Source organism: Aplidium turbinatum, chromosome 2, assembly GCF_918807975.1.
Source record: "Aplidium turbinatum chromosome 2, kaAplTurb1.1, whole genome shotgun sequence".
In the NCBI taxonomy this organism is placed as follows: domain Eukaryota; kingdom Metazoa; phylum Chordata; class Ascidiacea; order Aplousobranchia; family Polyclinidae; genus Aplidium; species Aplidium turbinatum.
The window spans coordinates 56,782,280-56,808,764 of record NC_137473.1 but is presented as its reverse complement, the minus strand read 5'-3'; the positions used below and the strand labels follow the sequence as shown (position 1 = coordinate 56,808,764).

Below are 26,485 nucleotides of genomic sequence, written 5' to 3'. Positions count from 1 at the left end.
AGTCCAAGAGTTCGAAAATCCGGACAGACAGTGGGCACTGACCGTCTTGCCTTGGTCAGGTTTGGATTCCCACTGTCTCCTCCACCACAAGTCATTGTGTTGGTGGAGGGTCGGAACCACTTTTTTTCTTAGGGGAGGGGTGATTTTGGAGCTCCCCGCGGTCAACTCGAGACCGCCATCCGGGCGTGCGGACCAACGTACATTTAGACGACGGGTAGCCGCCGGGACGCGGCCCCACAAGCTTTCGCCTGTTGGGCACGGTCGAGAACGGGCACCTTCAGGAGGGGGGTCCTTATTCAAGTAACTGGCTAATTGGCACGGGGTAGGATCTGGAGTGCCGAACCTCAGACTGGCACAACGCCTAAGCTGCCCGAAAGCGATGGCAGAGACACGGTCGTCAGGAGACGTCAGCATCTTGAAGGCCTGGGCTATCGAAAGCGTGTCGCTTTCGCGACACAGATTCAACACACCAAAGCCCCCCAATGCAGGCTTACAGTAAAAGAAAGCGCTGCACGCCCACCTGGGAAGACGCCACGCCACCTTCAAACACTGCAATACCAGTCGATCGAGCTTCAGAAGCTCATACTGTCTGAAGCGCCGCACTCGCAGATGGTATGACGCGGACGGAAGAATGATAGAATTAAGTGCCAGAAGTTTCTGGCTTGGAGTAAGGAAAGATTTCATTAAAGAGGAAATGTGTTTCTCCAGGGTGGAGATGAAAGGTTGGGTAAGGGACGCATCCGAGGCGTAACCGGTTCGAGCGCCAAGATATTTGTACGTTTCGCCTTTGGGGATGACTCGGATTTCCTCCCCGGCTAGGGAGAAAGGTTCCGGGTCGACCCGCAGACGGGACGCCGACGCTTTCCTATAGGATAAGGTGCCACACTTGCGTGGGTTGAACCGTAGCCCGGACCAGGAAGAGAAGGGATCAGTAGTAGATAAGAGGGAGATCATCTGCTCGCGATCGGAAGAAACGAGACAGATGTCGTCCGCATATGCCATACAACGTACTTTGATGTCTTCTTTAGCAGGAAGGTTGTAGCCGCAATCCGTTTTGTCACGGACGCCCCTGAGGAGCACCTCGATGACCAAATTGAATAGCAGCCCAGACAACGGGCAGCCCTGACGGACTCCCCGCCCCACAGGGATACGGTCGGTTTCACCATTGCCACAGCGGACGGTGCAGGTGTTAGCGACGTATATGTCGGAGATGCACTCAATAAGGTCTGTGGGGGCGTCGAAATGACGCAGGACCTCGGCTATGCATTCGTGCCGGACACTGCCAAAGGCGTTTCGAATGTCCAGAAACGCAACCGACACAGGCCTTTTGCGTGACTGTGCATCCGAGAGGATGGTGTCGAGCATGAACACATGCTCGTAGACGCCCTCCGTGGGCATGAATCCCTTTTGCTCTCGGCTGATAACATTCCCCTCCACCGCCCATCGCTGCAGGCGTCGGGCCAATACGGCGGCGTAAATCTTATATATGTTTCGGCAGATGGAGATGGGCCGCCAGTTGCTGACGTCGTGCAGATCACCCTCAGGGTCTTTGCATATGAGTGTGATCCTGCTGGTTCTCCACTGGTCCGGTACACGACGGTTGATCCGGCAGGTCTCGAAAAGGCTGGCCAAGAGTCTCCCTCTTGGGTCCAGGGTCTTCCAGAAACCGTAGGATAATCCGTCAGAACCAGGGGCGGAACCGACATCAAGCGACTGGAGGACCGCCTCCACCTCCCGGGCCGTAATGGGACCTTCACCGTCATCGATGAGGGAGAGGTTTACATTGCCATACTCGTAACGGTGGGCGTTCATCCACTCAGGCATCCGCGAGCAACTCCCAGCTTTAGGAGCGGTCATGTCACGTCGAAATCTCTCCTCAATTTCTTGAGGGGGAATTTCGCAGTAAAGGTCGCAGTTTTTTCCTTCAACAATCCGACGGACCGTTCCCTTCGCGTCCCGCGAGAAGGCGGCTCGCAACTCCACTCCCCTACGATATCGGGCTCCGTTCCCGCGCGAACCCCCGCCGTCCGACCGAGGAGAACCCCCGTTCGAACGACGGCGAGACGCGCGAGCCCGGGCGCCACGATTGAAGCGTGGTTTGCGAGGACGTGTCCTCTTGGGCGGCGAAGTGCCAGCGGTCCATTCTTCCAATTCAATGCAGAACTGGTCGAAATTTATGCCACCCGCTAAAGTAAGGTTCACTAAACTGCAAAGAGCCCGCCTGGAGCTCTTCGTCTTACTTTCCCTGACCGGTTCAACAGGGTCTTGGATGGATCGTTGAGTGTTGGGTGTGATGGACATCCCTGGGGTAGTCTGTGGGAGTCCGGGGTCATGCGTGGCTTGGTTGCATGCCATGGTGTCGCTTCGGGGTCGAGTCAAGGTTTGGGAAGAGATAGTTAAATGGAATTCATTGTGGGTGGTTTGGGTAGGTGGGGTAAAGGGTCGGGCTTCGGCAGACAGCGTCGAGGTACAAGATTGTATAGGACAGATGGAAACAGGATTAAAAGATAAGGAGGATTGAGATGGGTAGTGTTGGAGAGACTTGGAAGAAGAGGTCTGCATGGGCGGCTTGGAAGAGCTGATTGAGTCCCCAGCTTCAGCTCCGGTGGTAGCCGTCCGAGGCAGGGAAGATGGGCGCGAAGCCGGCTTGGATAAACCGAGCGAGTCCACTGCCACGGCTCCGGTGGAGGTCGGCTTGCGCAGAGGTGCATATAGAAAAGGATTCGCACTGACAGTAGGGCCGTAACCGTCCGTGGTTGGGCTATCAGGCGAGGAAGTGGAGGAAGAGGAAAGAGATTTGCTGTTCGACGAGTCGGACGAGTCGGAAGAGTCCCCACTTTCCGACCCAGGTCCGGCCGAAGACAGGCGAGGAAGAAACAGCACATCTAGATCAGGCAAGCTGTCAGCATCAGCTGGGCTGAGCGAAGTCTTGCCTGAATGGGATAGAACAGTACGGAAAAGTTCTGGTATAAAGTCAGGTGGGGGGGGCAAAGTGGAAGTGCTATCCAGGCCTTGGCGCCAGAAGACTTGAGAGCGGATGACAGAGGAAGAGGAAGGAAGGGATGACCCCTCGACCGATGCGCCTGCAGTCGAGGGCCGGTGCCTTCCATGCCTAACAACAAAGACGTAGGAAGGCCCAGGCTTGGTCATCATTGGGGGCCTGGTTTGGCTCTCCGACGGCGTCGGGTCATTGCTCGGCCAGGGAAGGCAGGTTGGCAATTGAAGGCCCTTGGGGCAGGATCGCCAGTGCTCTAAGGCCCCATCCAGCTTGTAAGCTCGAGGGAGAACACGGCAGCACCTGCTACAGGTGATCAGGAACTCGGCGCGCGAACCATGGAATGCTCGCATATGGTCCTGATACGCCTGCACATCTCGGTAAGGTCGAGATGCCCTCCTGCAAGTGGAGAAAGGACAGAGAAGGGGGAATAGATTGGGGAGGGTGAGGCGAATAGGGCAGACGGACTGCAGTCTATTCGACCTCAGATATAGTGGAGCTGACTCGTGGCATGCGACAGGTAAGCCACTGTGTGGTGTGGGATCACGGATCGGACACTCGTCGCCACGACGAAGCAACGAGTTCGTGAAAGCAATAGAGTCTACCGGTGAGGCTTCACCATCTGGGTTGAGTGGGACTGAGTGCCCACTCACAGGAACCTGCTTCCTCGTCGGCCAGCCTAAACTAGTGGACTCAGCAGACGGGGAGGTAAAATCAACACCGGCCAGGTTATCTTGAAAAGTCTTTGAACCTGTGCGACTTAAAGGGCGTGACATAATCAGTAGAAAATGTATAAATATAATATATAAAAAGTTGGTTAAGTTTAAGATGTTTCGGAGTTTACAGCAACAGCTCAAAGTTTAGAAATTAAAGGTAACGGATTACAAAAACAAAGAACTACTGACGGATTACAAGAGGGTTGAATCAGAGGTTACTACTTAAAATTTGATAATTATTTTTTTTTACATAGACTCAACGTTACTAAATGCAATTAGGCTTTGAATATCAGTTAATTACGGTACTGCAAATAAGTTTGATGAGCTAGGAGGTTAAAAAAATGCTTTGAGAACAATTGACTAAAAAGTCAATTGTGGCGTCACTACTGAAAACTTAAACCAAAAAATAGGGTGACCCTTTGATTTGAAGTACGATTAGTTAGGATCGATATAAACAATTGTTCAAAAGACTTTAAAGATGAAGAGAGGATTATTGTTCAAATTATACGGTATAGAATTTTAACAAGATAAGGTTATGATTCAAGTGAACACTTCAAGGAGAAAGGAAGTTATGGAAGATGCGTGTTTCAGATGCAAGAAAAGGAAGATTTGGCAGACAACTGGCAACACTAGATTACCAATGCAGGAGTTTGAATGCCGAGATTTAGAAAATTAATTGAACAAGGGTGTTTAATTTGGGTAAAAAAAAGGATTTTCGGATGGATTTATTATTGCAATAGAGGCACAAGTCTACGAATTAATTAATTTAAGTAGCAAGATACTAACTGATTAGAATTAAAGGTTAAAAAATGAAACAACAAAGTGAAATGGAAAAATAGGCTAGGAATTAATTTAAAACTCGATAAAGCTAAATTTAGGTTAAACAATGAACATATAGCAATTACTGTAGTACACAATTAACACGACATAGATAATTACAGTTTTATATGATTCCTTTCTTGTGAAATGTTTTTCCTTTTCTTCTTAAACCTTGTTCTTCGGGGGAAAAGATAGGGATACCAAGCCCGGGCTGGAATTGCAGATCCCAGGGTTTGATTGGGGTGGAAATAGTTAATTAGGATGGGGGGGGGGGGTTCTCAGAACAACTCACTTTTTCTTTAAATTCTTTCTTTTCTTGACTGAGATTTGGAACTAAGCATCCAGTTATTCGCAGTCGCACGACAGAACGGTAATCTGAATTTAACTTTAAGCTTTCTTTGTAGCCTTTTCTTTATTTATTTCAGCACTTTCGCAATAACAACTAAATCATCTGGCTCACTTACTAATCTCTTTTCAACTTTTGATTTCTTTTTTGCGTTGGCCTACTTGCTTAAAACCGTTTTTTTACATCAAAATTAGCGTATAGTTAACGAGCTTACTTGTGGCATGTACAATGCAGAAATCACAAAATTTGCTGATCATGCGAGAGTGGAAGGTCGATACAATACAGTCTGCCCTATACGTTAAATGTCATTAGTTTTATGTTGAGTCTATGTGGAGTGAAAACAAATTTTTTCCTGAAATTCTAAAAAGTGTAGTTCTTAAAACCCGACAAATGATCCAAAACCACCATAAAAATTGATTTTAGGGGGTTGCCACTTTCATTGTCCAATTTCTGAAAATAGCCATAACTCCTGAACCGATCATTCTACATATACGTGGTTGGTCTTAAAAGGTGCAGAACTATCAAATTTCTATATATATGTCCTAAAAGAAGTTTTTGGTCTAAAGTCAACTAGAAAAATGTTATGTGAAAAAATGTACATTTCTCCCAGAACGACCAAAAGCATAAAGCAAAGATATATTCAGGAGCAAAATGAGTGGAGCGTTTGGTTAATCAACGCTAAAATATAAGAGCCAACAGATTATCAAATAGACTCATATCTTCATGAGACATTTTGGATAAAGACTATATCCAATTATCCATCATCAGTGTTAAAAATAAGTTAAATTATTGCATTGACACAATAGAGTCATTGAGGATCAATAGGCCTACAAAATACACATCACAGACCTATTTACACAAATTGCTTCTTGGTGTCAAATCGTTTCATCAGCCTCCTCGATTTTATTCTTTGACGAATCATACCACCTCTTCGATCATGTCCTATTACAGCAGAGGAAGCTTCCGAAATTAACTTGACATGCCTTTGTACGGCTTGATTGTGGCAGGGTTGTTTAAATGTTAAGGGTTTCATCCTCAGTTCTTCAATAAGCGAGTCAGTGAGATTTAGGATTGCTGGAGGTTCTTCGATGTCAACTGCATCGAGGTTAACAAGTCTGTGGTAAGACTTGGCATTGAGGCTGAGACGGGGTAATAGAAATCGCCTTATTGATCCGCATCTGGCATCAGAGTTGGCATCGTCCTTGTCATCATCACGTTCAACATAACCTCCTTTAAAATTATTATCACTTATTCTTCTTCTTCAATTGCCTTGCCTGAACCAGGCATCGACGGCCTCAGATGAATAATTAGACCAAATGTTCCTATTATATGTTGCATGGATAATTGTTTCTGTTTTGTCGTTAAATTGTTCCAGATGTGTTTGTCTTTGTCTGCCAGGTGCCCGCTTTCCAAAAATTTTACCAGTTAAAGAGAGATGCTCCAGTTTTTGCTTTCTTATTACATGGCCGAGAAATTTATATTGTCTGGTTTTCATACTTTTTAACAGAGTTCTGGTTTGCTTCACTTGGTGTAGAATTTCTTTATTTGTTTTCTTTGCCAGCCATGAAATGCGTTGCATTCTACGGAAACACCACATTTCAAAAGCATTAATCTTTTCTGCCATTTTTGTTGAAATATTCCAGGTTTCAGAGTTGCAAGGAAAAACAGGATAAATATAGCTTAAAACAGGATAAATATCACTTATTACAAAAGGTATTTGACCCCTTAATGCCTGGACTTTGTTGACTGCTAACCTGCGGATATTTTCCTCCTCATCGGCAAGCATCCCAAGAAGAACATTCTCAGGGTGTGCAAAGAATGCATTTCTTTGCACAACTTTCAATAAAATATCTCGAATTTCTTGGTTGGGAAATTGAAGATTCTGCACAAGATTGAAGAAATTCTTGGATCCATCAGTGATTTTGTTTTTTAATTTTATTTAAAACCAAGTAGGAAAATAGATATGAACACAGAACTCAGCCAGGAGTATTAAATTTTTGGATGGTCTCCTTGTTTTATTCTTATTACGTCATAGTGTGTATATTTCAATTTCTTCGCACGAACCGTAACTTGTTTCATTCATACGAGACTGAAGATGTGAAGGCTACGACCTCTCATGAAATCGATTTCTAATAAAGTATTTAGACTGTTGACCGATCCTTTGGTATTTAGACAGTGCAGACAGACCAACTAAGTCTCCTTGTTGAGGTATAATACCGGAGGATTCAGCAAGCAAGAGTAAGCCACCTTGCATGAGCAATTGGACCTATCTCCAACAATTTTAGATCCGTGTCTACCGTACCAAGAATGATTGCCATGCATATTCTGTAGCCATAGTATTGATCATGGCTTAAATCATCAATAATTTCATTTGGAAGTGGTGGGAAATTTTGGTTTGGTATCCGCTTGAAGTTTTCCACTGGCCAGTCTGAAGCAACCCCACCCAACATTTTGCCAATAGGTCCTGAAAATGTAGTTGGACTCTGAGTTGTCCCATCCAGACTAAGAAAGACATGTCTCAGGGGCAATTCGTTGCAGTGTAAAACACATATGGCCCATTGTACTGGCCTGTTCACTAGTTCTTCCAAAGCTCTGATGCACCCATTTTTTGCACCAGTCATAGATGCAGTGCCATTTGTCCCAGCAATAACCAACGCTTCCTCTAAATCGGTACCTTTGATCAAGCCTTAAAGCAGCCGGCGGCCATGGCCGCTAAGTAGTGCTTGAATGACCGCCGGTGCTACCTCCTCAGTCGGCCAATTCGGCCGCCGGTTTCTTCTAGCTAATTATGTAATTTCGCAATAGAATGATCGTGGATTAACTGTCGAAAATATGTATTATCAAAGAGTGACGCAGAATTAGGTCACCGCGTCATAATCACCACTGTTGCATTATGCGGAAACATTTGCAATTGCATGGAAAATATCCAGCTGTGATCACCCAAGTCACGTTTATTTTAACAAAGTGTTAATCCGAAGTGCTAATTTACATCGGCTGGCAATATTGTCGTTTTTATGTCGATTCAATGTTGTCGGACGACGGATATTGAATCGTTATTAAAAAGGAGAACTACCCAGACAACAAGATTCGTCATGTTTACCCTGATTTAACAACTGCAAACGTAAAATCAATGTAAAAATGATGGATTTTTGTTGTCTGGGTGGGTTAGTTGACATCCAAAAGGAAAACACGTGTCTTCAGAGTTGAGAAATGTTTCCGTTGTGGGTTAGTGACTTCACACCCTCAATGGTGACATCATAACGGTATACTCGTAAATGACCAGGTTTTTGTGAAAAGCGGTATGCAGTTGAAACAATTTAGTGTCGTTAGTTGGTTCCGCAATACCGGATTACAGTCCCGATAAAGCAGTTATTGTGTGGTACAACGATTCTATAGCAGGACGTCGCCCAGACTTCAGCAACACTAAGTGATCATTTTGGCATTGTTGCAAGTTTAATTCTATTAACTTGTGCTGTCGTTATTTGTATTTTGGCCTCCAAGCACGCAGATTTGGCCGCCGAGAAGGAGCTCTCGGTAGGCCACGATAGCTGCCGGAAAAAACACAAGTTTTAAGGCCTGTTTGATTGTGTTGTATATATCTTGTGCTATAGTGCAACCTTTACCATTCTCAGGGGATATATGTGTGAGGTAAAACTCTCCAGGCTCGCCAACTATAGCATGATGCTCTTGTAACTGTGTCGATCTATACAATTTTTCATTTTCCCCCATAAGCATAACCAGAGTGGCATCCTTTCTTCCATCAAAATACAAACTATCGACCAAATCAAAGTACTTCTTCTCTTCTTCCTGCACTATACATCTATATTTATTTCGCTCCCTTCTCAACCTGCTTCTGTCAATCACATAGGATTCATCTGTATCAGTTATTACACCAGCATCTTTTAAAGCACTATTTGTGACAGCAGCAGCAGCCCTATCAGATAGCTGGAATCGTTCGCACATTCTTGCGAGATTTGGCCAACTTTTTCTATTTTGTTCGAGTGATTGTGCATCAGGTAGAGAGTATTCTGATGTGGATGTTACCACAGTTGAAGTAGATTCAGTATCTGATGTCAGTTCCGAAACATGTGGTGATTGTGGTGTGCTTACCTGTGAGTGTGATGGCAAATTCAGTTGAGTTATTATACGTGATTGGACAGGCTCTTTGGCTCTTGATCTGCGGATGAACATCCTGTCAGATTCTGTTGTTGGCTCAATTGAATTCAAACACCTGCCAATACGTGGTCCTTTTTGATCCTCATAGAATCTGTTATCATCCTCTGTCATTCTTAGATGATGTTCCTCTTCCAGAATCTTTCTTTGCTGAAGGTTTTCATAGAAAATATCGAATAGTTTATCAACGTCTTTCATGAAGTCTGCCTCCCTTTTCAAAAATGTATCCCCTCTTTTCTTTTTACTGTAACGATCTATTCCACTAAATGTCTTTATCATGTCATGTATTTTTTTTCGAAATAGTAAGGTGATGAAGAGATGTAAGGTGATAGTAAGGTGATAGTAAGGTGATGAAGATCACCATATCCACAGTTGGTTTAGTTCTTTGCCCACATTTGCTGCAACATCTTTTGTTCTGAAATTTTCCTTAAAGTGCAGAACTCTTTGAATCACATCTCTTTTTGTCGGAAGGGTCTGTTGATAAAACCTTTCAATGCTTGAGAAGGTGTGGCCACTGTGAAGTACCTTCGTAAAACTGGAGTGGCTTCTGGTAACCATGGTGAGTCAAGTAATTAGATGAGATAAATCAATTAAAAGCCTGAAGTTGTTTTTAAGATAATAATTCTGTAGAAAAATGTTAACATAAGATATCTTTTTTTTTGACAAAAAAAACACCAAATTGAATGAATTGTTTAATGTTTATATTTGTATATTTTCATAGTAATAATAATAATAAAATGAACAGGAACATATTGTGTAAGTGTGAATGAAAGTAAACCAACAAATGATGATTGAGGAAATATAAGACATATGCACTCTTATATCACTTTATCATGCCTCTAGATCGAAAGAACAAGCTCATTTACAGGGTGGTCCACAAAAATGTGACATATTTTGTTTATCTGTCATTTCCATAAAAATTAATTCTACCTCTTGATTTTCAGGTTAGTTATAGAGTACAGCTATAAGTTTTATGTGTAGCAGTATGGACCCGGGATATCAATTTTCAGTGGCTGAGCGTACAAAAATCATTGAACATTACTTTTCGAGAAAATCTGTAATCTTGACCCAGAGACATTTTCGTCATGACTTTCCTGGAAGGAAAACACCGTCTCGGAATACTATCAAACGCTTGTTGGAGAAGTTCAGAGACACTGGCAGTGTGACTACTGTAGCAACAATAAGAAACATAGTGGTCCACCTTCCACCGCAAGAGCCCCCGAAAAAGTTCACAATGTTCGAACTCGTGTGGAGAAGTCTCCACGGAAATCCACCAGAAGACTTTCTCAGGAAGTGGGGATTTCAAGATCTTTTGTCAATAGAATTATTCATGCTGACTTGCAACTTTTCCCATACAAAATTCAGCTTCTTCAGACTCAAAGTCAAGCCAACAAGGATGAACGATTTGAATTTGGTCAGCAAATCAGTGAACGGATTGAGAACAATCCCGGTCTTTTGGATGTGGTTCTCTTTAGCGACGAGGCCCACTTCCATTTGAGTGGCCATGTGAACAAACAAAATATGAGATTTTGGGCAGAGGCACAGCCTCATGTGCATGTGCAAGCACCCTTGAGTGTAACAAAAGTCACAGTTTGGTGTGCAATAGGACGTAATGGCATTTTTGGTCCCTACTTTTTTGAGGACGACGAGGGATGCCAGGTGACTGTTAACACTGAACATTACATCAAATTGCTCAGACGACAATTCATTCCAGCAGTAAGGAGGAGAAGGGGGACCGACTTGAATACAGCTGTATTCAAGCAAGACAGTGCCCCACCGCATTGTTCCAATCGTACCCTTGAGTATCTGCATCAGTACTTTCCTGGGGATCGATTGATTTCAAGGAAGACCAACAACCCCTGGCCGCCATATTCACCTGATCTTAACCCTCCTGACTACTTCCTCTGGGGATATCTGAAAGATAGAGTTTACCAGGACAATCCTGATACCATTGACAGACTGAAGGAAAACATTAGAAGAGAAATTAGAAGAATTCCAAGGGACATGTTAGGGAGAGGAATGGACAATTTCAATGTGAGAGTGGCAGCGATGATTCAGCAGCGAGGAGCATGGATCAAACATATTATCACATATTGAAATAACTCAGAAACCGATTCGTTTTTTCAAAAGTGCTTTTGAGGGCAAAAACTTATAGCTATGACCCATCTCCGGCTGAAAGGATTTTGAAAAATCTTCAGATTTGTAGAAATTATGAAAAAACGAAATGTGCCACATTTTTGTGGACCACCCTGTACACTGTACAGTGTACATACATTAAAAATGCCTTTTGGAAGCACTTGCTCTAAAATATAGATTTTTTCAGATAACTTTTTTTCTAGTGGCTTTAGACCAAAACCTTCTTTTAGGACATATAGAAACTTGATAGTTCTGCATCTTTTAAGACCAACCACGTGTTTCTAGAGTAATCGGTTGAGGAGTTATGGTTATTTTCAGAAATTGGGGCCTCTCCGGCCATCTTGTGGCCGGTTACCAGAACAATGAAAGTAGCAACCCCCCTAAAATCAATTTTTTTGGTGGTTTTGGACCATGTGTCGGGTTTTAAGAACTACACTTTTTTTATTTAAGAATTTCACTCCACCCTATTGTTGACCACCCAACGTACGTATTGTTGTCCACCCAACCAACGTATTTAAGAATTTCACTCCACTCAACGTAAAGCAATAATGACGTGTTATTGCTTTACGTTGCATTGTAATTTATGTTGTTGGTGATTGCTTTGTTACTACGTTGCCTTAAGTTCCTTTGTCGCTTTACTGGTGTTTATTTTCAGTTTGATTTCAGTTTGCAACCTAGCTGCATTTTATCGGGATAAACTCCTCTAATAGAGGAATTTGTGGATGGTTTTACTACAACCTCAACCGTTTCATACCAAAGACTGTAAAAAATGGTTGCTATTCATTGCTTCTCTACATGACTTCAGTTTCAGCTCTAATGCAGTGTGAAGAAAAGTAGGCAAGTTCGCTTGTTGCGCGGTATTGCCCTCAGGAAAGGCGATTAATAGCAACACCTTGAGAAGTTAAAAATAACACTTCAATTTTACTTGGAGATTGAACGCCATTTTGAAACGGAATGTTAAAAAAACAAATTATTTAAATTTAATTATTTCGAAGTCAGTGTGAAACTTGTACCGCTCTTCCCTTAGCAGACAAAATGGGCAAAAACCTTTCCATTCACAACATGCACCTACTGAACTACAATCGACAATCAGCACAGACATCACCAAGCCACAACAATACAAGGGTGCCGCACTAAAGATTGGTGACCACGAAATATTACATAGGATAGGGTATGACAAAGAATGCCCTGACTGATGTGATAAAATCATGGGTATCCTGGCACCCTGGTTGGGATCTACTGATACGAAGCAACAGACCTAACCTTTGTGTAATTTGTTTCGCTTCTTCTTCAGTTACTTCGACACCAACAGCTCGAAGAGCTTCCTCAATTTCTCCAGCGGTCAAACGACCTTGAACAAGAACAACAAGTATCTACTGGCAACAACCTCTTGGTAAATACTCTACCAAGCAGCATGACAAAGCTTTTTATACATTGACAATTACATAAAGTGCAAAGTGGTATAAATTGGACGCAAGGTAGCATATCAAGTCGATACCGGATTACCTGTATTAATATTTCTTACGGCTTATTATTTCTTATTAATATTTCTTACGTATATTTCTATTAATGTTTCTTACGTATTAATATTTGTTAATATTTCTAGACGGTCAAAGCTTGACTCAGCAAACAAATGAAGGAATTAAATGAAACAAACCATCCTTGTCCTTGTCGAGCCGTTTGAACATTAGACGCAGTTTCATTTCATGTTCATGGAGGTAACGAATGAATTCGGCCACGTCCAGCTCTCCGTCTTTGTTTTTGTCACTTGCGCTTACAAATTTCTGAAAATATGTGAAACCATCCATGATCCTATAATGCATGTCGTTTCTGGAAAAATATCACTTCAATCCAAACGTACACCTTTGCAAAAAATTTAAAAAACCAGTGCTAAAAATTTGAATATCAAGAAAGCAGATAAAAATAGTTAAAGGAATTCTACAAGTTGCCATTTTTGGATCGGTTCTATTCAGTGCAAACTTCTCACTGTTATATATATTTGCAAATTTTCTCAGCAACCAATCATTCTCTAACAAAATGCGAGTACTGTAACAGTATATACCGGAATGGCCCGTTTCGGTGAGTCCAATTCGGTGAGTCCGATCCCTTAATGGGGGATTTTTTCAATTTTTTTTTTAAATTATTGGGTACTGTAGCCTAATTATCATTGTCGTATTAGGGTTAGGGGTTATGAGTTAGGGGTTAGAGGTTAGGAACTCACCGAATCGGACTCACCCAACAGTAGCAGACCCGTATATACATATTAGGGAGGGCCGTCAATGCACTTTTTTTGTCAAATAACTTAGCAACTCGGCTCAGATAGGAGGCTTAGGTCACAAACAAATAATCTGTAAATATTTTTTAGATCGGGGCGTGGGAAGACGCCGCACAAAAAAGTCAATATTACCCAAAAAAGTAAAAAAAACATTTTTTTTCCAAAAAAAAATTAAATAATTACAAAATAGAAAATACGAAAAACAACGAAAACAATCACAGAACGTAATCTTTTTTTGACTCAAAACGTGAACGATGTGAGCGAGCAGCAGTTCGCGTCAGCAAGTTCATGTCTGTTGTCATGGCCGATGGCTTCATCGCTTACTTCGGTGACGAGTTTGATTTCGCGCTCAACTGCTTGTGTGCCGGACGGAAAACTGTCAATCGATGTAGGAACATCGGTCTCGACGAAAAGCTCTGTGAGCTGTTCCATGCTGAAATCGTGTCGAATTAGTAGCTCAATGAGTTTCCGCTCGTTCCACCGGAGCAACGAGTTTGTTGTCAAATCTGTCTACTCAAAGTCTAGTTTAGGAATTTCGTAGCGACGTATTCCACCCGTGTACTCATTTCTTGCTTTCTGGATCCGATTTAGGCTACCGGTACGCATTGGTTTAGAATCGTCATGCAGAAGGGCCAACACTACATTCTCCGAATGCGCAGCGAAGGCGTTTGATTGTAGGCCACTGTCGATGACTTTTTTAATTGGCCTGTCAGATAGCGAGTCAGCTTAACCAACCGAAGGAAGGACCGAGCAGCAAAGTGACCTTCTTGTTTTGCTTGGTAGTAAACCAGATGGGAGCGTAAACTTTAACGATGTACGTCGTCATTTCTATCAGCGCCTCTGTTGGTTCTGGCTCCGAGATATAAAGTCGGCATATCCTTGAAGCGAGATTAAGCCATCGTGCATGACCATGTTTTTCCTGGATCACGGAATCAAATGCTTTCTGGAGGCAGACTTCTCTCGATGACCAACACATCGAGCAGATACTTTTGATCGCCACTAATTCCATCACCTCATCGACTTCTGTCAGATTGGATTTTATTTTCTCGAACTCGACGACTGCAAGTTCTCCCATTTTGCACTTATCATTAACGACGACACGGTCGATAAATCCTTTGAAGGTTTGCGGTCCTGATGATTTCCCTTCCAGCTCGCCGAAGAGATGCCGAAGCAGGAGTTCATTGAGGTGAAACTGGCAAATCGATCATTGCACCGTACTTCCAATATGTTGCTCAATGGTGGTGATGGCTCCTTGTGCATACCTGCATTGAGGGCAGTTCCGTCGCATCCAACGACCCGAATGCCTTTCACGTTAGTCCCTTGACGCAGCCAAGAGCAGCCAACATCGTTTTGGCAATGGTCTTCCCAGTTGAACACCCTTGAATGGAAACGTGGTCGATATATTCAGATCCTGGGAATTTCAGCATCTCGTTGCCTAGTGGGCTTCGATTTATTTTCGACGATAGCTAGTTATGCCATTCAGTTTAAGGGTTTTATCCTTTCTGTCGTCAAAGTAAAGGCTTTCAACTATTGTGTCGAGCGAACTGGAAGCGAAGTGACTCGTCTCAAAACGGAGCAGTTTTCGTGCACGAACGAGCTTGTTTTTGTCGACTATCATCGTCGGATTGAAATCATCTTTTGTGTCCAGCAATGTTGCGGTTGCGAGGGCAGCTGCTGCTCGACTTGGGAATTTCAGCGGGGAGTTTCTTCTGTGTTGTAGTCATCCGAGTCGTGAGTACAATCTTTGCGTTCTTCACACGTTTTCTCGCGAAAGCAGTTGCTCCTTCCCTCGTCCCTCTTCTTTTCATATTTTACGCCTCCCAATCGACGTTTCTAATGAAACCAATGCGTGCTCCATGCTGGTCGATAACGAAATCAACTTCGGGTGATTACAGCAATTTGTCGTCAACGACGTCGAAAAGCGTGTGGGGGCAAAGACTGGCATTCAATGAAGTTTTCCATTCAGCCTTCTTTCTCGCCGTGGGGATTTTTTTCTTCATCTTAACCATGGCCCATTCCTTCAAGATCTTCTTGATCACTCCCTCATACGTAACAATCGCCTCTGTGGCGAAATCGTAGATACTTTTTTAGTCAACACTGCTTCCGCCAATTCGTGCAGCTCCATTTCCTTCTTTTAATCTCCGGTGTCCTTATTCTTCATGCTTTTATTTTTTTCACTAGGGCGCTTTTGCGGAGAACGTCACCACTGGTGGGGGGTAATATCCATGAAATGGGGTGATTTACTGATTATTTGGACCATGTTCCACACAAGCCCGGATTTAAGGGGGGCAGAGGGTGCATTTGCCCTGGGACAACCTTTTGAAGGGCCTCTCGACGTGAAAAATGTGATTTTGTGTTATTATCATTATTTTCTCTCAGCCTTTGAAGTTTCTGCAAAATGCCTTCTTTTTCAAGGTTAATTTTAGTCACAGGGTGGCGACTGAGCTTGGCGTAAAGGCATTAGCAACCGTGTGGGTGACTTTCAAGTTATTTTGTAAAGTTTTTCGCGCCCTAGGCGCAAAAATTTTTTTGCACGGCCCCCCCGGTCTAAGGGTGTCCCGAGCCCCTGTCAGCTAAACTCGCCCCTGGTTGTGCGCCATCTTCCTGGCGTTCCAATTAAAAAATTGTTTTCGATTTCGCCATTTACTCGACGAACCTCCTAAGAAACTCAAGTTGCTAAGCAATCTGTTTCCGACGGCCCTCCCTAATACACATACAGTATACACTATTGTCACCCAAAGAATGCAACAAACTCTGTCAGTCTGAATAAGGTTTTGGCATCCAAATCTGTTTGCACCTAAACTGGTTCACTTGAAATGTTTGTACCTGAGTGATCATATTGAAATATTGTTGTGCTTGATCAAACTAGGAGGAATGGTTATTGGCTATACATATATATACAATAAATCTCTGGGTCAAACAATTTCGAAATTTGACAACAACAAAAAATACACAAGCCTTGCCTGGCCAACTATCAGAGCACTTTTAGGTGCTGACAGTTAGGTGCTGCTAAAAAGATGCATGCACTGTGGCATTAGGATATTAAGGTGCGGCGCCCAGGCGGTCATTTAGGTGCTATTCCCAGTAAAGTCTATTTCCACAAACTGTGCTTGATGATAATACTGCAGATAGTAGCATACGCAGGATTTTCTCAAGGGGTGAGAGGCATTCCAACGGTCTGCTAATGTTTGGAGTTTAAAGCCTTTTTAGAAGAACTTTAAAATACCACAGCGGCATCTGTTTATTCAACGGAATTAGCTTATAAATAGTAAAGGTTAACCAGGTAAAGGTGTGAACCACTAATATGAATCTCTTGAAGTAAATTATTAGCAAGACAACTGTTCATGCATTCAAGTAATAAAACTTGCTGATAAACATTACATAAAAGCATACCAGAAGGAAACACATTTACGATAGCCTACGCCAGGGGTCCGCAAATACTTTTGGTGCGACCCAAAAAGCAATCGTTCGAAATCTTCGCGACCCAAACGTTTCGGAATGCGCAAAACACTTTGCAAATTAATATCAATTCCAATACGGTGGTCCCCGCTTATTAAGGCCACATCGGGACCGGACGATTTTGGCTTATTAAGCAGGGGACAATTTTCTACCACTTCTATACCTTCAGTAATTCCGGAATGGACCAAATTAGGCTTAATAAGCGGGTGGACCTGTTAACCTTGTGCTTCGTCGTGCAAGCCTCTTGGGCCGAGGGTCTACTCAATCCTTTTACCACCCCTGACTCAAGATATTCCCGGACTACACTGGAAGGCTACTATAGAGAGCAGCCATCAGTCTTTATAGTTTCATCATCCATCACACGCAGACCTTCCACTCTGTTAGATGGTTTGGAGATGGTACAATCATTGATGATGTGGTCTGTAGTCTGTTCCTCGGCACCACAATCACAGGAGGAGAAAGAGGCCGATTCCCCATTGGTGCATGGATGAGCGGAAAAATCCGACACCCGTACGAAGACGGTTGAGGCGCTCTCATGCTTGTCTTTGTAGTGTCAGGCCAATGGAGCATGTGTCGGCGTCGGGGATGAACGAATGGAGTCTAGTGGTACTTAACTTTCCTTCATAATTCCATTTATAGTCCGCCCAAGTAGCCGCAGAGATGAAGTTCATCTGCTTCGTTGATCAGAAATTGAGCGACTGGCACGAATGGGTGTCTTGATTTCAGTCGACTGGGGTGCTGGTTTGGGGGAGCAGATATCTTGTGGTGGAGAAGATGGTTAGGCTCTAGTGCCGGTCGGCCAAGAAACAGAGTGGCTTCTTCGCGACGAAGCTCAGCAGGTTGGATGCCAGCGAGAATGGCAAAATTGTTCAATGGTGTTGGACGCAGGCATCCGGTCACTGTGCGCAGGGCGCTGTTTATGGCAGTGTCGGTGTTATGGCAGTGAGCACTGCAGTACCAAACAGGTTCACAGTACTCTGCTGAAGAGTAGACAAGGGCTAAGGCTGCTATACGCAAGTGTCAGCACTCACCCCCCAGCTGGAACCTGCCAGGCGCTTGAGTAGTGCAGCGCGGGATGTCATTTTCTTGCGCAGTGACACCAAATGTTGGCGATATGTGTACGATCTGTCTAGTGCCACCCCAAGATATTTTGGTTCGTGGCAGAAGGACAGAAGTTTTCCATTGTAGCTCACGATCAGCTTCCCGATTGTGTAGGTGGAAAGCTGTTGCCAATGTTTTGGTTTCGCTGGGTTTCAGTCGCCAGTTCTGGAGATAAGCTGAGAGAGTTTTCATGCCCTGCCTCAAGGTGTCTTCCAGGCTATATAACCGTGGGCTTAATTACTGTAGCCTATAATGCAATCGAAAGTATAAATTTTCTTGTAGCCTAAATTACCAAATTGTACAAAACTCAGCACATCAAAAACTTTATGATTGTAGCCTATTTATTTTTGCCATACAAGTTATATTTATGGTAATTTTTAACCGTTTTACGACCCACTGTGGATGGTCTCGCGACCCAAGTTTGGGTCGCGACCCACTATTTGCGGACCCCTGGCCTACGCTACTAAAATTAGACCTTCATCTCTAACCTCTGCCTGGCCCGGCACTTGGAGCAACCCCATCTTGCCATAAGCTTGTTTCAATTCGTCAACGTCGATCCTTCCATCATTATCAACATCAAGTTTGTTAAATATTTCACGATAATATGCCTCTTTATTAGGGGAAATCCCCTGTGAGGAGTCTTCCACTCCCATAGCTTGATGGACCTCAAGAAGAGTCAAGTCATTAAAATTTAAACTGCAAAGTTGCAAATCCGATGATCCAATTGTTTTGTAGTGTCTGTTTACATAAAAAATGAAATTAGTGAAAGTCCAAAACATGGATTTATTAAAATGGCAACTCATCATTGCCTATGCTAAAGAAGTAGCTAATTAAGATATGCAACAAATGAACAAAGTATAAGCTCACATTAAGCTGTTGCTGTCCTAAACTACAAAACCTTGGAATGCAGAATTCTAATTGATAAAAAATCATGGATTCATCAACACTGACCGTGACTAATTATTTTGATAGAAATGAAGCTAAATTGTCTATATCTTGTGGATGCAACCAATTCCATCCTCCTGATTTTGTCACTTGAAAAAATTGAGAAAAAAATAGAACAAAGCCAATGTCGCTGATCGGAGTTACCGCAAACATTTAAAAATTTTCCACTTAAATAAATCATTGAACTTTCATGGGCCACCACAAAATAAGTGTGACTAACCCAAACCCTAATTTGATAATCTTAACCCGAAAGTGAGGTCCGGTTTATCAACTTTTATTTTTCAAGATGCTTAGCGTGGTCAACTGTTTCGGCAATTCCGATCAGCGACTTCGGCTCTGCTGCTTTTTTTTTCTCGATCTTTTCTTAGGACGAAATTGGTTGCACCTATATCTTGCCCAATCAAATTCACATCATAACCATTCACAAAGTTTAAAAATCTGCAATAAAACACGATTTTAAAAAGCAAAACAACACATCATTGACATACAATACATCAATGTGCTGTTCTAAATAAGCAACACTTGCGTGTAACTGTAACTTACTTCGGTCACAAGCACGTTTTAACGTTTGCGTTTTGTCGCTTCCACCCTTTTCTCGACCTTTGCTATGTTGACGTGTATTGTTTTTGATATGATGGTCAGAAATAAAAAACAACTGAACTGTATAGTTACAAAAGGCAGAGGGCCACTCAACAATGACATCATGTGCTCAAGTGGATGTTTTGATGAAATGGAATTTTGAGCATGTACCGGTACCATAAGCTAGGCACCAATACAACAACAAATACAACTATATCATTATGTTTATAAAAAGATTTGTTTAGATATCAGTAGAGTATCTTATCATACATTGTACTATAGGGATGCACAATACAGAATACCTGGCTAGTGGCTATTCTAGAATATTCTAGAATACTTAATTTCGAATCCAGAATTTCGAATCTATTCTGAAATTACGCGGCAATTTTTTCCAAATAATATTGAACAAAAAGCAAAAATATTTGTACATTATTTTAAATTGTATTAGTAATAGTATCACATGTCAAATAGAGTAATATATAACATAATATGATAAATCAAGCATCATACGATGCATCATCATACGGTCACACAGAAACGCACTGCGTGTCTGTAGTTCTGATAACTAGGCGAACCCTATGAAGCAAGAAAAAAGGCGTTTGGAACAAACAGTCTCATGAAAAAAAGTCGGCGTGCAAGATGGAAAATATCAACTTTACATTTGGTCAACGTCGCACACTGTTCATTTAACAGATTTATTTTCGAATCCTGATATCCGAAAAGAAACTGCAAATGTGATTCGAATACATTGAGATTCGAACCTCTAAGATTCGATATTCTGTATTATGCATCCCTAATTGTACAGCTACGGTATCAAACCTACTCGTTTACAGTGAAAATGTAGTATTATGTGTGCAATAAGGTGCAGTGAATTTTTTTTATCTTTCATATCAAAATAACAGAAATACAGTAGGCAGTGATGGGCATTATCGGCGATAATTTATCGGCGATGATTATCGGCGATAAATTTTTATCGCTTATCGTTATCGCTTAATTATTTTTTCAGTCATCGTTTATCGTTATCGCCAAAGGCAATATTTGATTATCGCCGATAATTAATCGCCGATAAATTTTATTTCGGATCAACACACAAGTGGAAAGAACATGAAAAGTAATATTTTTACTAGCCACCTATAGTTCATGAAACTAAAATTATAACCAGTTCTTCTTCAGTGCCTGAAGTGTGTGTGCTCAGGTCGTTGTCATGGGAGGGACATGCCCCCTGCAGCGAAGGCCCTGACAACACAACCATTTTTAGAGTTGCAAATTGCAATGCAATGAAATGCATGCAACATCAACTACTTTGCACTGTCTTTCGCAGGACACTTAAAGGCATGCCTGAAGGTGGACATGAAGATTGGCTTCCTTGCCTTCCCGTCCACTTAATCTAAATCTTCAACCACCTGGCGTAAGCCTGGATACGACGACGATTTACCTATGCGACATAGCCAACGCTCAATCAAATATTTTAATCCCACTAATACAGTGCCTTATATTGTAATTCTTATCTCAACAACTCAGCTTTCTGCCATTGCTTTAATGATGGTGTTCACAAAGAAAACAGAAAAATTTATCTGAAATTATCAGTAAATTACGATAATTATGTTATTGTTCTTGAACAAACACGACTAATTTGACAAGCTTGATGAATTTCACAGTATGCACAATTTTACTACCAATAACGCTTAAGATTACTGATAAATTTTCAAGCATTTTGCGTTTTTCAGAATTTTTTCAATTATTGCTGACTTTGCTGTAAACAGCCTTTGAAGCAGAAAGCAAAATACAAAGTTTGGAATTTTTTATGGTATTTTCATTTGATTTAATTATTTTGCCTACTGCACGTCAGCGGCAGTGTAACTCAATTGATAAAAGCATCCAACTGGTATCTGAACAGTAGCGTATTTAGGGGGGAGGATAAGGGGTGATGGCCTCCCCTATAATGATCAGGTAAAAAAAATCATAAATTTTGCAAAAAAAAGTTGTAGCACAAGACATAATTGCTTGGGTGATTCATCCTGCGCAACTGTGTCACAAAACCTAAGGGGCGATAATAGGCTTTTTCACAAACTTTTTGGCAAGACTTGCTCAGTTTTTGGCGAAGAAATCCGAATGCCGCGGAGAGCACCTAGACAGCAACATTGACCTAACATTCCAGCTGAAACCGCGGAGATCTATTTCAAACAAACAGTTTTTCTTCCTTTTCTTGACAATTGCATGGCACAAATTCACGAGAGATCCAATGAGCACTGCTCGCTAGCTTTTAAAGTCAGCACATGATATATCTGCCTTCATTGATTCATGAAGATGAGAACTGCCCGATCGACGAGATTTTCGACTTCTACCATGCCTACCATCAAATGCTGGATGTTGAACCAAGCAATTGCTTTGCAGCTACTGTACTATTAAATTACTAAGAGCGAATTGGCTTGCAGTTTCTGTGGATAAAATACATTCGACTTTTGTGGATGCGTGTCAAGCTGTTGAATAACTCGGCAATTATCCATAAATTACTTCGAATCTTTGCTACGCTTCCAGTTACAACTGCCTCCAATGAGCGATGTTTCAGTTCACTAAAGTAGCCTACCTGCAAAATTATTACCGCACGACCATGACCGAGCCACGTTTGGATGGTCTAGCTCAGATGTATTTAAACAAGGATATTATACTCGAGTATGATGCAGTCCTTGATATATTTGCCAAGCGCACCCATCGCATTAAACTGTAAATTGTCATTGCGAATCGCCGAGAATGTTCAAAAGGTAGGCTATTCGAGGTCGGAAGGACTAACTTATTGTTTATGTTCTGAAGTGTTTGATATCTTTTGTTGGTTCATTGATTGGAACAGTAACTTACTTCTACGGATTCGCTCTTGATTTTGGACCCCCTCCCCTCCTATCTGACGGCTTCAACTAACCCTCTCCCCCCATTCTGACGCATCATATGACATTTTGGTATAGCATACTCCCCCTATTTAAAGGATCAAACAAGTCTAATTTTTACCCAAGTAGAAAAAATTTGAAACAATTAACAACCATTTTCACCAAATTTGAGTTTTCCATGTACTACCGTTGAGACTACCCCTATTGGCCTCCAGCCGCTGAGTTAGCCGCTATGCGGCTGACTGACACAATGTCTTGGCCCCTCCCTAACAAACTTTCTAAATACGCCACTGTATCTGAAGGTATAATTATAAGCACGGCGGTTACCTCAGTGGTTTGATTCTGGATCAAGAGGTTGAAGATTCGATACCTACTGCCGCTGTTGCGATTCTATTCATGCATAACTTACAAAATGTTTTTGTCCCTTTACAGTACATTATGTTCGATTTTTCGTCATGTTGATAAAAACAGTTCGTGCTGCATGGGATGGGGCAGCGCTAATCAACAAAAAAAAAAATTATCGCTATCGGACATTATCGGCGATAATTTATCGTTTATCGTTATCGCTTAACTTTTTTTTGATTTATCGTTTATCGTTATCGCTTTAGGCATTTTTCGTTAATCGATTATCGTTATCGCTTAACTGAAAAATGAGTTATCGCGCCCAACACTGACAGTAGGGTGGTTCAAAAAAAATCAATTTTTGAAAATGATATGGGCTACCCTGCCAAAAGTTTCCATTTCCAGAAAAAATAACTTGTGTAAAATATTTTTGAAAAATATTAATGTTTAGGGGTGCCCCAAGCCCCCAAAAGTTTTGGCGATTTTGTCATAAAAGCCTAAACTTAAAATGGCTGTGTTTCGAAAACGGTTCATCCTAACATACAAGTGTTTGGGTTCATTTTAATCAGCAAAGTGAGCTCTATGATTTGGCAAAGAGTAATCGTACGATAAAGTGAATTTTCAAATTTCCAATTTTTATGTTAAATTATGTTATGTGTTCTAAAGTTGTATTATTGCTGTACAATAGTAAGCCTATAAGTCTATTGGTTATTACCAAAGTCCACACAAGGTCTTAGGTCATATTGGGTCCCCCCACTATGACAAAATGGGCATACGCGCCGACTTCCGGGGGGGCCGGGGGGCGGCGCCCCCGGTAAACTTATGGTTGAGGGGCAACAAAAATGGTTATTACAAGTGGTATTTCAAAGATAAACCACTTCGCGAAAGAGAGTTAGATCATTTAAACGGACTTAAAGAATGCCGAAAGAGAAAAATAGCCTACGTTGCTCTTGCCCGCAAAACAGCAGCTGATCGTATGACTTTCTCATAATAAGGTAAGGAAATTTCAAAGTAAATGGTAGAGTAACTTACGCTGCTGGAATAGTCACGTAACTACTCACTGCAATATCAAGTAAACCAGCTAAATTAGAAGCGCTATTTTCAATAAGGTCTTCCCGCTGTGAGATCAATCATGTTTCAACAGAACCGAACGCATTGTTTTGTTCGCAATGTGTGAGAATTAAATCGAAAACCGATAAAAGAAAAGGTGTTTAATGGTCTTGGTCGCAGATATTGCTTGCATTAACGACGTCTCTTACCGCTATTATGACCTAGCTAACCTGAAATCATTGTTTTATGCGGCCGCTAAGCTTTGACATCGACTTCAACGATCATGGAATGTTGCGTAATAAGAACGATTATATCCTATATGTAAAAATAAAAAAATTGATCTCTTAAAAGATCTCCTTCCGCTGTTTTGTCTCGTGAGCTTTGCATATTGCTCAACAAGTGCATAAAGTTTAGAATTGACAAAAAATCATTAAATTTGAAAATTAAGTTTAAATCACTGCAAATAAACGTATTCAAAACTTTTACTTCGGCCGACGCCATTTTAAACTCTGTAATCTACGTCGGCAATGATTTTGCCGCAGTAAAAATGCGTTCATTTTGAAAACAGCCGAGCTGGAGACAACAGCTTGTCCCACGTATAAGTTGACCCTGTTATTTTGAGGTGAAAATCATTTGCGAACATGTCGACTTATACTCGAGTATATAAGGTATTCGATAAAAAACAGAAGAGAAAACACTTCGTCGTTGTTAACGCTTTGAAGGTAAGTAATTAGCAAAACGAGGTCAATAAAACCGATAGTGGGTTCCCACTCCGCTTGAGATCATGATTTTTTGCGTTTTATTTCGATAACTTCACTGTCTTGATCGTTGTTATTCACTTGCACGAAAAGGAAATGAATCGGCTTGTTTTCCAACTGTTCCAATTATGAGCTAACAGTATCAAAATTTTTTACTAGGCGCAGGCTACTGCAGTAAGCTGCGCCCTTTTGGGGCAAATTTTTAATTTCAATTGGGGGGATATCTAAATATCTGTGTATGCCTGAAAAATGAAGGCATGCAAAAAAAAAATTTTTTTCGTCAGTGTTTAGACCCTGCTGTCGGCCCCGGAACATTTGCAGGTTACCGGAATTTTGAAATCCTCATAAAATCTTAATCTTTTGTGCTAGGTAGGGCATGTTGGTATTCATTTCTATTGTTTTTGGATAATTAATCCATTTATTAAGTTTACAGACAAATTTAGACATGTTTTAAAATTTTAATTTTTGCAACGGTGACAGATTTTCTTGCATTTTATGTAAATTTTTGTGGTTTCTGAAGGTTATGATAGTAGCAAGTTGGATTTACTGGTTCTGGTACATTCTGAAGCAATATAAATAGACTCATTAGTTAAACATTTTAACAGAAACAATGGCTAAGGAAGTCCAGATGAAAAAATGGTGTTATAATTCTTATATTTACCGGTATGTAACAAATTACATCACAGGCATGTAAGTATGTATGCTGTTTCTCCACCCATTAACTTGATTCCGATTTTACCTTTCAGGATACTACGAAATATACCTACCTGATTTATTCTATTGAATGTATTGTATTAGCTGAGTGTAAGAATGGCATAACGATCTTCAATAAAGGATGATCCTTTAGAAATAGGGAAGTATGAGTCACTGAAAACATCCAAACTTCCGCTTCGTTTGAATGTACTCAGACATTTTCTCTATCTCCGTACATTTCAATTTATGAATTCCACAACATCTAGTCAACGAACTGCACAATCAACTCTACGAAGACCTTATCAACATATATTCACCTGCATATGTAGCCAGTGCTGTATTCGTAAAAAAAGCACAGGGTATACTGTCAGATTTGCCAAAATGATAAATAATACACAACTTGCAAAATACTAATCTTTATTCTACCATAACATTAATTATATCAACATCAAAATTGGACGAGAGGTACAAAATTATTTATTTTGGAAAACCAGAGGGCATACTATAATTGCTCGAAAAAGCAGAGAGCATACTGCGTATACCGCCGTATACCCTCGAATACAGCACTGTCTATAGCTGCCACAAATTGCAAGAAGACCATCATAGACCAAATAAAAGAGCTTGAAACCAAAAGAAAGACTGTGAACAAAAACAAAAATAACCAATAGATTCTTAGGTTCAATAAGTTAGAGTTAACCAACGCGAGTGACACAATGGGCCAGTTTTTTTCTTGATCAAACTTTCTGGAAGATTTTCACTATTGGTCACCTTGCCCTGCTTATGCAGGATTGCAGGTGCTTTGCATCATTTGAAAGATTTTTCTCAACTTGAACTGAAATTTCAGGATATTTTGGTATATTTATTATTTAGTGGTTCAAATAGTATTGGCTCCATTTCCCATACATTTTTGGCAAGCAATTTTCCGATTGGGCCATTAAAACTGTTTGGCCCTGAAGTTGATCTATCAATGTGTTCAAAAAGTTTGCGAAGTGGTAACTCGCAGTGGTGAAGTAAGCAAACTACACGCTGACAAGGTCTTTCTATACTTCTTTCGATATGGGCCATTGAACCATCTTTCCAGCCAGTATTAGAGTTTGTACCATCTCCTCAATTATAACACATATGTTAGATATGTTAATTTTCATTGAGGTTAGATGATCCACGACACCTTCAGCAACACATTTTCTGTAGAATACAAATTTTAAAGTTAAGACTT

At 41.5% G+C, this 26,485-nt stretch overlaps 1 protein-coding gene across 3 annotated transcripts in view; it reads right to left on the bottom strand.

Annotated features, from left to right (window-relative positions):
* LOC145787989 (mitochondrial adenyl nucleotide antiporter SLC25A24-like) overlaps positions 1 to 26,485 on the bottom strand; it is a 63,232-nt gene that overhangs the window by 27,609 nt on the left and 9,138 nt on the right. For 2 of the 3 annotated variants that reach the window (XM_082599832.1, XM_082599837.1), the window contains exons 2-4: positions 18,509 to 18,758; positions 12,843 to 12,969; positions 12,449 to 12,536 (exon numbers count right to left, since the gene is read on the bottom strand). In XM_082599832.1, coding sequence (XP_082455958.1) covers positions 12,449 to 12,536; positions 12,843 to 12,969; positions 18,509 to 18,758 — 465 coding nt within the window. Of the gene's footprint in view, positions 1 to 12,448; positions 12,537 to 12,842; positions 12,970 to 18,508; positions 18,759 to 19,508; positions 19,891 to 26,485 lie in introns of those variants that run through there. The other variant, XM_082599843.1, reaches the window with a different exon arrangement.